This window comes from Erpetoichthys calabaricus, chromosome 2 (genome assembly GCF_900747795.2).
Source record: "Erpetoichthys calabaricus chromosome 2, fErpCal1.3, whole genome shotgun sequence".
NCBI lineage: Eukaryota > Metazoa > Chordata > Cladistia > Polypteriformes > Polypteridae > Erpetoichthys > Erpetoichthys calabaricus.
Window position 1 is genome coordinate 182,007,071 of NC_041395.2, and position 18,038 is coordinate 182,025,108.

Below are 18,038 nucleotides of genomic sequence, written 5' to 3' on the forward strand. Positions count from 1 at the left end.
TATATATATATATAGATATATATAGATATATACACATATTATATATATATATATATATATATATATATATATATATATATAGATATATACACATATTATATAGATATATATAGATATATATAGATATATATATATATATATACACATATTATATATATATATACACATATTATATATATATATATATATATAATATATATATATAGATAGATATAGATATATATATATATATATATAAATAGATATATACACATATATATATATATATATATAGATATATACACATTATATATATAGATATATATATATTTACACACACATATATATATATAGATATATATATATATATTTACACACATATATATATACACACATATATATATATATATATATATATATATATATATATATATATATATATATATATAATATACACACACACATATATATATCTATACTAATAAAAGGCAAAGCCCTCACTGACTGACTCATCACTAATTCTCCAACTTCCCGTGTAGGTGGAAGGCTGAAATTTTGGCAGGCTCATTCCTTACAGCTTACTTACAAAAGTTAGGCAGGTTTCATTTCGAAATTCTACACGTAATGGTCATAACTGGAACCTGCTTTTTGTCCATATACTGTAATGGAGGAGGCGGAGTCACGTATCGCGTCATCACGCCTCCTACGTAATCACTTGAACTAAAAACAAGGAAGAGATTTACAGCACGAGTCAAACGCGGGAACAAAGGTAAATGACGTTAATTTTTGAGTGTCTTTTAATACTGTGTAAGCATACATATTAACACGTGCAATTAAACGTGTGCATTTACGGGGTGATTTCTCAGGCTTAAAATATCGCCTTTTATTAAAAAGGTAAATGCTAACTGTTTTCATTCTGAAGGGCACAAACCACGTTGGATTTTGTAATGATAGTTGATTAGTAAGGTCTATTAAGGGATACTTACAGAATGATTAGTAATGCCTGTGAATGCCGATGCAAGTAGGAGAATGGGCGTGAACTAAAGAACGATTAGTAACTTGTACAGTAAATGTCTCTAAAGTCTGTCTATTAAAAAGTTATTATATCTTTCAATCCTGTATATTGATTAAACTACGAACCTAACAAGATCACTACATGGTGTCAGAAGTGGCGGATTGGAAGAGGAATCTGAAGAAGAGGTTCAGCTTTTGAACGAGTCGTGTGTCTGTGAGTAACCCAAAAACGTGATCAGAAAGCGCTAAGACATTCTAGCAAAAGAGAAAAAAAAATATGTTAGGATTACAGCCCCCACCAAATCTCCAGTTAAAGGGAAATGTAGCTGAAAATTGGAAAAGATTTAAACAGAGATTCGAGTTGAATCTTGCTGCAATTGAAGCAGATAGGAAAAGTGAAAAAATGAAAGCGTCTACGCTTCTACATGTAATTGGCGAAAAGGCGCTAGAGGTGTATAACAATTTTCAGTTTGAAGAAGATGGAGACAATATGAAATTGAACAAAATAGTTGAAAAATTCTAAACGTATTGCAACGCTAAGCGCAATGTGACGTTTTGAGCGGCACAAGTTTTTTTACGTTTCCAGAAAAGCGGAGAAGAACAATAGACCAGTATGTGACGGAATTGCATAATAGGAGCTGTTCTAAGAAGAAACCGTCAAGACATCAAAGGACCAATAACCTCTAATCAGAACACTAACACCAGCGAAACAAATATTAACGAGAAAACAAGTATAAATCAGGAAGAACATCTCAACTGCAAACACAATTAACCAAAATATCAAAATGTCAAGTAAAACCACCAGAACAACTCATTGAGACATGTTGAGGATTAAAGGAACATTTTCAATTCAGAAATGCTGAATTCCTTTAAACAGTTGTGCTTTTTTATACATAGTTTGAATGCTGGATGTATGCCTGAAATGTTATGGATAGTTCAGTTGTTTGAAGTGATAAAGAATTAAACGTGTGCATTTACGGAGTGATTTCTCAGGCTTAAAAGCTCGCTTTTTATTAAAAAGGTAAATGCAAACTGTTTTCATTCTGAAGGGCACAAACCACGTTAGATTTCAGCCGTTAAACGCGGCAAAAATGTCGGTACACCAGATAAATAAGCGCAACATATCAGTTGTATTGTATGCTTACAATACATATAGAAATGTGGTTAATCGGTTAACTAATAGTATCGGAAGGTGTTTTTCGACTCGCGCCTTGATTTGAACGATTGCATGTCTTGGTGGGTTTGCATAGCTTATTGTCAATATCTTTACACCTCTTTTTAAGACTTATTGACTGAAACGGACTTTCATAAAAAAACTTAGGGCTTTGCTACAAGATACACCCTCCACAAGTTAAGGAAGTAAAAATAAAAGGTATATATTTCTGTTTTATTTAAACCTTTTAAGTTCGTATGCATAGCCCCATTTGGCTGTTTTAGGTTTTTTTTTTCTTCAGTAATATTTAATCTCCTTAAAGAAAAACAACATATGCATTTTACTTTTTTTGTATCTCTTTAGTAATATTTTAGTGTAAAAGGATAACGAGTATTTAAACCTTTTATGTTATTTTATAGTTATTTTACACAATGTTGAAAAATTAATAAGAAAGCTAAATGTTTTGGCAACTGCTGCTTTAATTTTCAATGAAATGAAAAAAGCTCTCCAAGAGAAAACCTCAATGAAGAAGAAACAGTTTGCACTATCTAAAAAGGAGAAACCCTCATTTATAAAGGTTTGCTTCAGATTACTTAACTGAAAATAAATGAATAGTTCCTGTGTGTATAATACATATTTATCTATTTGACTTATGCCTTTATTCCAGCAACTTGCAACATCTAAGGTACAATTTATTACATTACTTTGGTTTTTTGCAGCACAGGCAGGTGAAGTGACTTCCTCAGGGTCACATAGTGGTGTCAGTACCAGATTTGAACTGACAAGCTCCGGGTTTGCTGAAATATTACTGAAGAATGAAAAAAAACGAAAACGGGCAAATGGGGCTCTGCATACAAATGTCCATCCATCCATTATCCAGCCCGCTATAATCCTAAATACATGAGCCAATCCCTGCCAACACAGGGCACAAGGCAGGAAACAAACCCCGGCAAGGGTGCCAGCCCACCGCAGGGCGCCACACACCCACACACCAGGGACATTTAGAATCGCCAATGCACCTAACCTGCATGTCTTTGGACTGTGGGAGGAAACCGGAGTACCCGGAGGAAACCCAGACAGACACGGGGAGAACATTCAAACTCCACGCAGGGAAGCGAACCCGGGTCTCCTAACTGGCACCTTTCACTGCATCACCATACTGCCTGCATACAAACTTAAAAGCTTTAAATAAAACAGAAATACATACCTTTTATTTTTACTTCCTTAACTTGTGAAGGGTATATCCTGTAGCAAAGCCCTAAGTTTTTTCATGAAAGCCCCTTTCAGTCAATAAGCCTTAAAAACAGGTGTAAAGCTAAACTTGCAGCAACCGCTATTCAATTACATTTGCCCAAACGCCTCTCCTAAGGGGAAATACTGTGGGATCTGGGCATCCGTCAAAGCACCAATCACAGGCCTGATTAGAAAGTGATTTGTCGTCTCCCTCCCATGTAACAATCACATCCCGTGTTACAACGCACTATGTATGTATGTATATATGTATATGTGTGTTTATGTATGTGTGTATATGTATGTGTGTATATGTATGTGTATATATATGTTATGTGTATATATATATATATATATATATATATATATATATATATGTGTATATGTAGATATGTATATATATGTATATGTATATATATATATATGTTTGCATAACCCCTTTAAACACACTACTTCTCCGCTGCGAAGCGCGGGTATTTTGCTAGTATATATATATATATAATAATATATATATATATATATATATAATGTGTGTGTGTGTGTATGTGTGTATATATATGTTGATATATGTATATATATGTGGATGTCTATATGTATATATATGTATATATGTAGATATGTGTATATCTAGATATGTATATAAGTATATATGTTTATGTATATATATGTTTACATAACCTTTTTAACACACTACTTCTCCGCTGCGAAGCGCGGGTATTTTGCTAGTATACATATATATATATATATATATATATATATATATATGTATATATATATATATATATATGTATATATATAATATATCCATCCATCCATTTTCCAACCCGCTGAATCCGAACACAGGGTCACGGGGGTCTGCTGGAGCCAATCCCAGCCAACACAGGGCACAAGGCAGGGAACCAATCCGGGGCAGGGTGCCAACCCACCACAGGGACACACACAAACACACCCACACACCAAGCACACACTAGGGTCAATTTAGAATCGCCAATCCACCTAACCTGCATGTCTTTGGACTGTGGGAGGAAACCGGAGCACCCGGAGGAAACCCACGCAGACACGGGGAGAACATGCAAACTCCACGCAGGGTGGACCTGGGAAGTGAACCCAGGTCCCCAGATCTCCCAACTGCGAGGCAGCAGCGCCACCATGCCGCCCATATATATATATATATATATATATATATATATAATATATACTATATATATATATATATATATTATAATATATAGTATATATATATATATATATATATATAATATATATATATATACATATATATATTATATATATATAATATATATATACTATATATATATATATATATATATATAATATATATACATATACACAGTGGTGTGAAAAACTATTTGCCCCCTTCCTGATTTCGTATTCTTTTGCATGTTTGTCACACAAAATGTTTCTGATCATCAAACACATTTAACCATTAGTCAAATATAACACAAGTAAACACAAAATGCAGTTTTTAAATGATGGTGTTTAGGGAGAAAAAAAATCAAACCTGTGTGAAAAAAGTAATTGCCCCCCTTGTTAAAAAAAATAACCTAACTGTGGTGTTATCACACCTGAGTTCAATTTCCGTAGCCACCCCCAGGCCTGATTACTGCCACACCTGTGTTCAATCAAGAAATCACTTAAATAGGAGCTGCCTGACACAGAGAAGTAGACCAAAAGCACCTCAAAAGCTAGACATCATGCCAAGATCCAAAGAAATTCAGGAACAAATGAGAACAGAAGTAAATTGAGATCTATCAGTCTGGTAAAGGTTATAAAGCCATTCTAAAGCTTTGGGACTCCAGCGAACCACAGTGAGAGCCATTATCCACAAATGGCAAAAACATGAAACAGTGGTGAACCTTCCCAAGGAGTGGCCGGCCAACAAAATTACCCCAAGAGCGCAGAGACGACTCATCCGAGAGGTCACAAAAGACCCCCAGGACAACGTCTAAAGAACTGCAGGCCTCACTTGCCTCAATTAAGGTCAGTGTTCACGGACTCCACCATAAGAAAGGAGACTGGGCAAAAACGGCCTGCATGGCAGATTTCCAAGACGCAAACCACTGTTAAGCAAAAAAGAACATTAGGGCTCATCTCAATTTTGCTAAGAAACATCTCAATGATTGCCAAGACTTTTGGGAAAATACCTTGTGGACTGATGAGTCAAAAGTTGAACTTTTTGGAAGGCAAATGTCCCGTTACATCTGGCATAAAAGGAACACAGCATTTCAGAAAAAGAACATCATACCAACAGTAAAATATGGTGGTGGTAGTGTGATGGTCTGGGGTTGTTTTGCTGCTTCAGGACCTGGAAGGCTTGCTGTGATAGATGGAACCATGAATTCTACTGTCTACCAAAAAATCCTGAAGGAGAATGTCCAGCCATCTGTTTATCAACTCAAGCTGAAGCGATCTTGGGTGCTGCAACAGGACAATGACCCAAAACACACCAGCAAATCCACTTCTGAATGGCTGAAGAAAAACAAAATGAAGACTTTGGAGTGGCCTAGTCAAAGTCCTGACCTGAATCCAATTGAGATGCTATGGCATTGACCTTAAAAAGGCCGGTTCATGCTAGAAAACCCTCAAATAAAGCTGAATTACAACAATTTTGCAAAGATGAGTGGGCCAAAATTCCTCCAGAGTGCTGTAAAAGACTCATTGCAAGTTATCGCAAACGCTTGATTGCAGTTATTGCTGCTAAGGGTGGCCCAACCAGTTATTAGGTTCAGGGGGCAATTACTTTTTCACACAGGGCCATGTAGGTTTGGATTTTTTTTTCTCCCTAAATAATAAAAACCACCATTTACAAACTGCATTTTGTGTTTACTTGTGTTATATTTGACTAATGGTTAAATGTGTTGATGATCAGAAACATTTTGTGTGACAAACATGCAAAAGAATAAGAAATCAGGAAGGGGGCAAATAGTTTTTCACACCACTGTATATATATATATATATATACAGTAATCCCTCCTCCATCGCGGGGGGGTTGCGTTCCAGAGCCACCCGCGAAATAAGAAAATCCGCGAAGTAGAAACCACATGTTTATATGGTTATTTTTATATTGTCATGCTTGGGTCACAGATTTGCGCAGAAACACAGGAGGTTGTAGAGAGACAGGAACGTTATTCAAGCACTGCAAACAAACATTTGTCTCTTTTTCAAAAGTTTAAACTGTGCTCCATGACAAGACAGAGATGACAGTTCTGTCTCACAATTAAAAGAATGCAAACATATCTTCCTCTTCAAAGGAGTGCGCGTCAGGAGCACAGACTGTCAGAAAGACAGAGGATAGCAAACAAATCAATAGGGCTATTTGGCTTTTAAGTATGCGAAGCACCGCCGGTACAAAGCTGTTGAAGGCGGCAGCTCACACCCCCTCCATCAGGAGCAGGGAGAGAGAGAGAGAGACGGACAGAGAAAAACAAACAGTCAAAAATCAATACGTGCCCTTCGAGCTTTTAAGTATGCGAAGCACCGTGCAGCATGTCGCTTCAGGAAGCAGCTGCACAGAAGATAGCAACGTGAAGATAATCTTTCAGCATTTTTAGACGAGCGTCCGTATCGTCTAGGTGTGCGAACAGCCCCCCCTGCTCACACCCCCTACATCAGGATCAGAGAAAGTCAGCGCAAGAGAGAGAGAGAAAGTAAGTTGGGTAGCTTCTCAGCCATCTGCCAATAGCGTCCCTTGTATGAAATCAACTGGGGCAAACCAACTGAGGAAGCATGTACCAGAAATTAAAAGACCCCATTGTCCTCAGAAATCCGCGAACCAGCAAAAAATCTGAGATATATATTTAAATATGCTTACATATAAAAATCCGCGATGGAGTGAAGCCGCGAAAGGCGAAGCGAGATATAGCGAGGGATCACTGTATGTATGTATGTATATATATATATTATATATATATATATAATAGTATATATATATATATATATAGTGGAACCTCTAGATACGAGTTTTTAATTCGTTCCAGCACTGAGCTTGTATAGCGAATCTCTCGTATCTAGAACAAACGTCCCCATTGAAAATAATGGAAGTCCAGTTAATCTGTTCCGCATCCCAAATATATTAACATAAAAATCAATTTTCCTAACAAATAACACTGATAAATTATATATACTGTAGTCTACCTTTAATAAATAACACTGGTAAATAATATAACTGATTATTAAAAGAATCAAAACAGGTGTCCAAAGTGCAGTAGAGCATTCAATAAATCTTTAATAAATAATCCTTAAAACAGTTGTGAAGTGGAGGTTTCAAGTACACAAGAATAACAATCCTTTAACACGAGGTTAAAACGTCAACAGGAAGCCGTCTTCAAAAAACAGATGACAATCCCCGGTGCTTCTTCTCTGTTAGCGTCTCACCTGCTTCTCCCATGCGGGCTCTGCAACAGGCGAGACACTTAATGCAGCTGACCTTCTCTACACAGTCCTGCTTCAGCTGTTTGGCTCACCTGTTCAGCTACACGCGAGCCTGCACTCGCTCGCTCTCCCGCACCGACTTCCTACTGCTGCAGATTCCTGCCTCCTCCTGCAACCTCCGTTCTCTCTCCTCTCCTCTCCTTTCTTTTACTTCTTCTCCCCCTTAACCGGCTCGCGCTTCTCTATATATGCAGGGAAGACATGGCAGCTGCAGCCCATCAGCCACAGGACAAATCATGGATGTGGGCAGTTTCCCACCTGTGCACTTAGGTGAGAAACGCAGACACCGCAGATCGCCCTGCGGCTCGCTAATGCTACCACGCCCCCTCGCTAAGCCGCGAGCTATACCCACAGCCTGGCTCGTGGCTCGTTACGCGAGCCAATGCTCGTATTTAGATCTGAATTTTTCGCTCATACTTTCCTTGTATTTTGAATTTCTCGTATACAGAGGTGATCGTATCTCATGGTTTCACTGTGTGTGTATATAATATATATAGTAACCACAACAGGGCGCCACTGATCCCCAAACCTCAGATTACATTGAGACATTTCTTGTGAGATTTTGCGCTATATAAGAAATTACCTGCTGTTGTAATGCTATTGTTTCTCACACTGGTTGCTGAAAAATAAAGCCAGAAAACTTATTTTTAAACTAACATTTGTAAGATGTACTCACAAGTAATTTCTCTTCCTCCCTCACATGAAGTGAGCATGGTCACTACACACTTTTAAAATAAAATATGTAAAACAGCATACACATATAATGTGGGATTGTCTCCATAGGTCAAAAGATCGAGTATCTACATTTTAATGCAGAGATAAAACCGTGCCAAACTGTAATCTTTAATATGGCCCTTTAAATGTTTTGCACATCTGATCTGTTTCTTTCACCATTGTTATTTTTGCAAGATTTCACCACATTCCCTAAGCTATAAGTTCATGAATTACAGTATTATTATTTCAATATTGTGTTTTTGCCTTTCATAATGTAGATATCGTGTGTAACTATTGAGAAAAACTGCCTGTCACTTACAATTGTGTTTAGTATCAGCAGCTGATGAGTGTCTTGTATGTGTAAACAATGGTCTTTTTTGTTCCAGCTCAAAGTTTTATTAAGTAGAAAGTGAATTAAGTATTTCAGTTGTCTCTCCTTATAATAGAAATCCAGTCTGCCTGAGAAGACTAAGGACACAGAATTTATAAAAGGTAAGTTAGACAAAGATTATACTTTAACTTTTCAGTAAAAGGCTTATTTGTTTCTAGCACAAAAGCTGGGAATAATACAACAGTTAGAGGAGTCTTATGAAATAACTTTATAATTGTATGGTATCACTTAGAATAAAGATATTTTGTTAATTTGGTCGTAATAATAAAAAGTTACTCTTTTTGTAACCAGACATATCGTTGACTTTTATGTCGAGTGCATTTATTGCACCTGCCAAGTAACAGCTCCCAGGATTATGTAGAATTTATCCTGAGTTCATTCATAGATGACTATAGAAAAACTACAAGTATCATGAGAATACAGTATAATATGCTGTTATACAGCATAAGCCTTGAGGACTGATTAAAGTAAAATGTTTAAAAACATCTGTCTTCAGTATTGTATTTCAAATCCAGAATTATTTATACACTAGCCCCACTACCTGTCAAAGACAGGTAATAGATTAATTAAAAATATTTGCTACCTCTTGTGCTACATCTACTTTTAGCATCTTTCTTCTGTATTTCTATGTGTCTGAACCTCTCTTCACTGAGGCTTCTTCTTACATTCCTGTAAAGCCTGCTTCTCAGATTCTTATCTTTATTTTCAAGGCACCTTTCTGAACTCTTGTCCTCGTTTTTACTTCCCCTTTTTGAAAGTGACTTATACCATGTCTCCTATGCCATTTCTTTATCTGGTGTGTCTAACACTTGCACTTCATCTTTCGATTGCATCACCAAGCCATACTAGCCAATCATTTACCTGTAAGAGACAGGACACACATTACACTCACACACACCTTAGTATTTTATTAAATACCATAGTACTACTCCTTTTATATCATAATAGATGTATAAGGTCATTATTGCCACAGTGTGTAGTGAAATTCTTACTTGCTTGTGCTAATCATCATACAACACATCACCACTCTTCCGTGCCATAAAGTTTAAAGAAAATTTGTAATATACTTTGTTTTTGTTTGTTAGGTAGTGGTAAAATTTTCTAGAACTGTTAGTGAAGGAAGAAAAAAAGAAAAGTTGTACCTGTCATTACTTTGACCCTTTCCCCTCATATTTTTAACATTTTTCTCCTATTTCAGCAAGCATCCCACCTACTAAAGACAAGTCACCAAGTTGTAAAAATGCAATATTTATAAAGAACTGTAGGAAGATCTTTTATGCTGTACCCATGGAGATGAGGTTTGGTTGATTAATATTCTGAATAATCTCATCCTTGAACGTATGAGTGTAGCACAGTTAAGAGATCTGTGGTATTACCAGTCATCCATATGTAGATATTAGTGAATTAATAATTGTATATAATTAATGTGTATCTGTGATCCATATTGCTTTATTAACACATATACATTACAGTATTTAGAGCTTGATAACTTGCAGGTGAGGCTTGTGGAAGGATGTTCACTACTTCTATGACTTCGTTTGGCTTGCATTGCAGTGATCATGTAATAGGGTGCAGTGCTACGGAACAAGTCCAGTGTGTGTGAATTCTTTTGTATACAGCCGCTACTCCAGGCTCTGTAGAGCTTAAGACTCTTGATGAGATCCTTTAGATGGGAAACACTATGAAACTTCAATGCTCAGAGAAGAGGTATAACTCAGCAAAATTATGTCTGTTTTGGAATGCAACCACTATGCTTCCTTGGTCAGCCAGGACTCGGTAAAATTCATTGATGTTGTCCTCTGAATCAGTGTTGAGAACTCACACTTACTCTGGGAGGTTGTTAATTGTTTTATCGTGGACTTCACTATCATTTCTATTTCATCATTAGAATCTAAAGCTCTAGATTCTAGAGCAGAGGTCGGCAATCTGCAGTATGCAGGCCTCATGTGGCACTTTGACAACATGGCTGCAGCTCTTCTCAGAGCGATAGACGCATTCACTTTTTCATGTCATAACATATTATTTGATAGTACTTTTGTAAAGATAATTTATAGGTTAATATTGTTCTTTTTTTTATTTAGATGTTTCTTTAGCTATATGTAAATCAGGCTGTCTGTTGCGCGCACAGACGCCTAAGATAATGTCTTCAGTCAAATGATATTCTCTTCAGAGGTTTCTTCAGGACCTGAGATTGGATATATGCTTTAACAATTATTGGTATTCCTAAATCTTTCATATACTTTTTCTTGTAAATTGCCACCATGCCTTCCCATTTCTCCTATTTACATATTATAGCCAGCTGAGCTTGGAGTGGTGAGTAAATTTTGCAATGCTCAGTCAGCACAGTTACAGTAGTGATGACTGAAGGGCAGATGACTACAGTGCCGAGTGAACATTACTCAATAGCGCTTTGAGTACTGAGAAAAGCACTATATGAATGTAATGAATTATTATTATTAAGAAAGGAGGGGTGGGGTGAGGGTGAAGACCATCATTACAGAGCTGAACAATGTTGGAATATTAGTCACCTTTACGCCGCTGAGTGATTTTAAAACTGAGACACCAAATCGCAAGATGGCAACTAAGAAAATACAGCGAAAATAGAAGATGAAAACTGTTAATTTAAAGTCGAATGGGAAGAAAATGATGCTTTTTATGCAAAATTATATGGGTCTTCCAAAATTTTTTATTTGAAATGAAGTGTTATCCAATAGCAAAAAATCAAATCTTGAATATCACTTTTTTACAAAGCACATCGCATTTGCAAAAAAAAAAAATATTTTGGAGAAGAATGGAAAAAAGTAGTGACAGAATTAAAGCAGAAAATGCAACAATCAACGTCACTATTCAGCAGCTGGATACAATCTTCAAATAATGTGACTGCATCAAGTTTTTCTGTTTCACGTGAGATTGCAAAGCATGGAAAACCTTTCACGGTTGGAGAATATGTAAAAAAACTCCTTTTAAAATTTGACTGAACATCTCTACTCTAATTTCAAAAATGAAAAAGATATTAAAAATGTAAACTCCACTATCCGCAAAAGCCTTTCACGACTGAATTATTAAGATGAGCAAGAATGTGACAGAGCAACAGATTAATATAAAATTCTACCAATATTTTTCACATGTGATGTGAAGGAAATCACGCAAATTAGCCTTCTGGGAAGGTACAGTATGTTAACGATTTAAAGGTCTCCATTAACACTATAATTCCCGAAGCCTACTAAAAAACTCATAATCCTGGCCCACCTTAAATTCCTTCGTACCTCTCCGTCAGTATGTTTTGTGTTATAAATGTGTCGATCAGCACAAGCAGCAAGCAGTCTGCTATCCCATCGCCACAGCTCAATTCATAAAGAAGGTTCTCCGTGCTCAGTGTTTATCTTGGAGCGAAGTGCCTGGAGTTGTAGTGGGTTAATAATGTATCGTTATTTGGAAAACATATATTTCATGTGTGTTCCGTATCTACAACAATCTATGTAAACACATTGGTAAAACAGAAACATTGTTCTTGCTTTAGTAGTAGACAAAATGTATACATGAAGTGTAATAATGTGTGAAGCCTGAAGTCCAAATATCAAATAAACACTTTCACAAAAGGTACAAGTATAACAAAATAAGTGCACTTTTCTTCAACAATATAACCAAAGAAAAAGAAAGCAGGTTAGGGTAGGCAGTTGATACGCTAGCTTGCGTGGTGTAGAGGTAATGTTTATTATACATGGTGCAGCACACAACCCCCAAAACTCCCCCAAAGTTCAGGCCTCTTTACAATGCCTCTTTCTCTGGTCCGCCTCCACTCCTCTCCTCCCGAGCTCTCTCTCTCTCTTCCTCCCGACTCCAGCCATTGAACGGAGGGAGGCGGCCCCTTTTATCCCCACCTGTATGTGCTCCAGGTGCCTCCCGACTAGCTTCCGCCGGCACTCCGCAGTGTGGCGGAAGTACCGGCTGCGCACCCGGAAGCACTGCGGATGTCCCTGGTCTTCTCCCCCTCAGCACTTCTGGGTGTGGCGGAAGTGCTGAGGGCCAGGGCTCCACAGGCATCGGGGCGCCCCTATTGGGTTGAGCTTCCAAGCTCAGTTCCCGTGGTCCCCAAAGCAACCAGGGCGGTCACCCCCTCATGGTCTGGAGGAGGCGTGAGCCCTCCTCCGGTCCTCCCGGGCGTCCCGGCTGGGTACCACCCCCAGCCGCTTTTCACAGTATATATAACTGAAAGAGGGCACCATGGCAGATGTTTGCCAAATGGCAGACCAACTGTGTGAGTAACTGGAAAAGTCTTTTTGACAAGTTGTAAGTTGCTCCACTTATTAGGCTGACCACTGGTCTGAATTTCAGTGGTGTTTTATGTATTTTTGGGAGTCCATATAATTTGGGACAGTTAGTATCGTTGGATTTCATTTTGCAATAATTCTGTGCATCTAGGCGGTTGTTATTTCAGAGTTTGGTCAGAGTGGTGTTTATTCTATTAAGTGTGGTTTTAGTTGGGTCTTTATTAAGCTGTTGATAAGTGTTGGTGTCAGAAAGCATTTCCTCCATAGGTGGGGTGTATTGTTCCTTGTCTAATACAACAGTTGCTCCTCCTTTGTCGGCTGGTGTGATAATGATGCTATTGTCATTCCGTAGCGATCGTAGAACCCCCATCCCACCTGGTACTCTTCCTTATCATCACAGGGTGTCTGAAGGTGCAGCTCGCATCCTGGCCAAGTCAGACATCAGAATAGCATACAAACCCGTGAGCAATCTGTGCACGATCCTCTTTAATGCTAAAAACAAGAAATCGACAGCAGAAACACGAAACGCAGTTTATAGCATTCCATGCAGTTTTTGCCCAGCGGTATACATAGGACAAACATCAAAAAGAATCGCAACACGTATACATGAACCTCACAACACCGTCAGAAGGAAGGACTCATGGTCACTGATCTATACGCATACTAAATCAACAGGACATACATTTAACTGGGACAATGTACAAGTAAGTAAGTAATGTACATTCCTGATATGGCGCCGCCGAGAGTGGCAGCCTTTTCATTAGCTCCGTGTATGACTGTATGTGTATGTGTACTTTTCTACTTTTATTTTTCTATTTTTATTTATTGATCACTCCTATCACTTTATTTTATGTGGATTTGTTCACTGGACACAGTTACTTTTACAACATGGGCATGGATTTTTACACGCCGAGACTCGCCTATTCAAGTACTCGACTTCGAGCGCTGAGAACAAATGGCAGTGCCGGTGTGGTTCCCTATTTACCCGACGAGGTAAGAAGGCGGTATCGTAGCAGCAGAGCGGGCACTAAGCTAAAAATGAAGCGGCTTGTGAGAAAGTGGCGTTTTAAGCCTTCAGTGCCTTCTGTGATTCTAGGGAATGTGAACTCACTACCAAATAAGATCGACGAACTGGCTGCGCTGGTGAAAAATGTCAAAACCTACAAAGAATGCAGTTTGTTGTGTTTTTGCGAAACTTGGCTAACTAACACCATCCCAAATACTAACGTGGAACTACCTGGGTTTAGCACAGTTAGAGCGGACAAGATGCAAGTACCTGTGGGAAGCACAAAGGAGGAGGACTCGCTGTCTATGTTAATACACGGTGGTGTAACTCTGGACATGTTAACACTAGAATTACCAGAGTCTACGAAAAAACTAAATGTGCCGATTAAGAGGAGCAGCGAGCAGCCGGCTATTCCACCCCCCCACGTTCACTAAGTTTTCCCAGCTCATGGCTTGTTTGATTATCTGGGAGTGACTGAACTGCTGGAGTTTTAGAATGGAAATAATAGATCGCTATTTGGAATACATGCATTTCATGCGTGTTCCGTTTCTACAGTAATCTGTGTAAACACATTGCTAAAACAGAAACTTTTTCATATTTTAGTAATAAATGTTACAAAATGTAGGCATAAACTATAAAATATGTGAAGCCTGAAGTCCAAACATCAAATAAACACTTTCACAAAAGGTTCAAGGATGATACAACCGCTTCCGTGGTTTAACGCTACGGTTTGCTGACTTGGAGCACAGCTGCCCTACCGTGTTAAAGAGAAGTGAGTTCGATTCTCAGCTTTGAAGAAAGTGGGTTTTTTTTTCCTCAAACGGACATTAAATCTATAAATTGGTATGCACTGTAAATCGTTAACTTTTAAAATGTCAATCGCGGTTATTTCTGTTGATTAATTCGTGCTTTTTTACTTAGAGTCAGAACAGGAGCTTTTTCAGCTTATTCAGCTTCTGATCTGACTCAACCAGCACCAGTATAACTTCACATCCGATCTGACGCTGTTCGTTTTCAAATAATATTGCATTACTTCGACGATGTTTTCTGATTGGTACTATTCACGTCATAAAATGATTTCTTCAAAACATCACATATATTTGTCTCTTTCTTTTTTTAAAATGTGCGTTGTAGCACTCGGCAACTGGCCACCTGCCTGTTCTTGCGCACACTGAATAAGACCGCGCTATATGCAATCATCAGATTCAAATGTTAACAGTTATATAGCACGGAATGGAAATCAGCAGTTCTTAGCATTCCACCACGCAAGCTGTCATATCAACCGCCTACTGTAACTTGCTTTTTTTTTTTCTTCGGTTATAGTCTTGAATAAAATTGCACTTGTTTTGTTATACTTTTACATCAACATATGTTCCTGTGTTTGAGCTACATGGGCATACTCAAAAAATACACGTATAATGCCACGAAAAGTGCATGCAGACACTTCAGTTCGCAAGCACTGGTACGACAATGCAGCCACAAGTACACTGCAGAGCTTTAGCGCGTCTTTATGTGAAAACAGCAGTGTCAGATGGGGAGTGTCTGATGATTGCATATTGCGCTGAAGTTACTGCTCTTTACTATGCTTTCCTCTGCATGTCCTGGAGTACAAAAGAAACCGCATACAGCAACACGTGGGGACTGGCAATATTGGGGGAAAAAAAACACGCGGTCGTATGTATCGTGATACACTGCAGAACTATAGCGCGTCTTTATGTGAAAACAGCAGTGTCAGATGGGGTAGGGAAGAATCATGAACGCGAATGAGACAATGAAAAGTGAATTTAAAAAAAAATAAATAAAGCTAACATTTACAAATATCAATTAAATTACACCGGCTGTTACAGACTGAAATCAAATGTATCTTTTTATTCTAAAATAGTGAAAATAAGAACACTTCTCAACAGGGAGTTGTGCAGGATCGAACTCATGACCTTCTGATTCCCAGTCAGCGACTGATACTGTTGCGCCACGGAAGCAGTGATAGCAAATGTGTGTCAATGTCACACACTAAGGCGGCTTTTTTTGGCGGTGGCTTTTTTTTTTTTGTACCTTTTGTGAAAGTGTTTCTTTGATATTTGGACTTCAGGCTTCATACATTATATAGTTTATGCCTACATTTTGTCATTTGCTACTAGAATATATAAAACGTTTCTGTTTTAACAATGTGTTTACACAGATTGCTGTAGAAATGCAACACATATGAAATGCGTGTGTTCCAAATAACAATCTATTATTTCTACTCTAAAACTCCACTTCACTCCCAGATAATCAATCAAGGCATGAGCTGGGAAAAGCTCATATACGTTCTAAGTCGTTGGGGGGATGGAATAGCCGGCTGCTGGCAGCATGTCTTTATCAGTACATTTAGATGACAAAAGACGCTGGCGGAGAGGTGAGAACGGTTTTAAGAAGCGATTTAAGGTGGGCCGGATCTACGAGTTTTTTCGTAGGCTCTGGTAATTCTAGTGTTAACGTCAAAATCTCCACTTGCTGCAGGGACATCGAACTGTTGGCCGTAAGTTTGCGTCCCTATTACTTGCCCAGAGAGTTTGGACACGTCATTGTTGTTATTGTATACATTCCTCCTCGGGCGGACATGGAGTCAGCGAGTGACATCATCCATTCTGCTGTTGCTAAGTTACAAACGCAGCACCCAGAGGCGCTTGTGCTAATCGCTGGAGACTTTAACCATGTGACGCTGGACAAAACATTACCTGCATTCTCCCAGTATGTGGACTGCAACACCCGGGGAAATAAGACTATTGATTTACTGTATGCAAACGTTCAAGACGCATACAGCGCCACCCCGCTGCCTGCGCTTGGGAAAGCAGATCATAACCTGGTTCTGCTTCAGCCTCACTATAAACCAAAAGTGAGAGTCCTACCTGTAACCACACGATCATTCAGGAAGTGGACCCCGGAGGCTGAGAATACTCTGAGAGAACTACAGACTGGGATATCCTGCAGGGATCTCTTAGTGAGAACATTGAGGAAGTTGTTGATTGCACTACTGACTACATCAACTTCTGTATGGACATTGTAGTTCCAGCAAGAACTGTACGCTGCTATGCTAACAACAAGCCTTGGATTACAAGTGACATCAAGGGCCTTTTGAACCAGAAGAAAAGGGCCTTTAAAGACGGTGATCAGCATGAGCTCAAGCGCGTGCAGAAGGAACTCCGAGTCCAGCTCAGGGCGGCGAAGGAGCAGTACAGGAGAAAGCTGGAGCAGAAGTTGCAGAATAACAGCATAAAGGAAGTGTGGGATGGGATGAAGATCATCACTGGATGCAGCTCGAAGCGGGGTACCACCATCGAGAGAGACGTGAAGAGAGCAAACCAAAAGAACAACTTCTTTAACAGGTTTGACCACCCTAACCCACTCTCACGTCGGAGTACTGCACCCTCCACCCATCCTTCTGCTGATACCAGCATAGGAGAGACATCCCCACCCATAATTACATTGGAGTATCGCCACGCCTGCTGAAGGTCTGTGCATCGGAGCTGGGGGGTCCTCTACAGCGCATCTTCAACCAGAGCCTGGAACAGGGGAGAGTCCCGAGGCTTTGGAAAACATCTTGTATCACGTCCTAGTGAGCTGAATGACTTTCGGCCTGTTGCTCTGACATCACATGTGATGAAGACCATGGAGAGGCTGCTGCTTCACCACCTTAGGCCACAGGTTCAACACGCCCTTCACCCTCTGCAGTTTGCATATCAGGAGAAGGTGGGAGCGGAGGATGCCATCATCTATATGCCACGCCGATCCCTCTCTCACTTGGACAGAGACAGTGGTGCTGTAAGAATTATGTTTCTAGACTTCTCT

General features: G+C 38.9%; 1 protein-coding gene across 2 annotated transcripts in view; it reads left to right on the top strand.

Moving 5' to 3' along the window:
• Positions 1-18,038, top strand: part of LOC114643000 (tudor domain-containing protein 10) — a 142,298-nt gene that overhangs the window by 96,780 nt on the left and 27,480 nt on the right. For both annotated transcript variants that reach the window (XM_051923257.1, XM_051923258.1), the window contains 2 exons: positions 8,989-9,034; positions 10,132-10,231. In XM_051923257.1, coding sequence (XP_051779217.1) covers positions 8,989-9,034; positions 10,132-10,231 — 146 coding nt within the window. The remainder of the gene's footprint in view (positions 1-8,988; positions 9,035-10,131; positions 10,232-18,038) is intronic.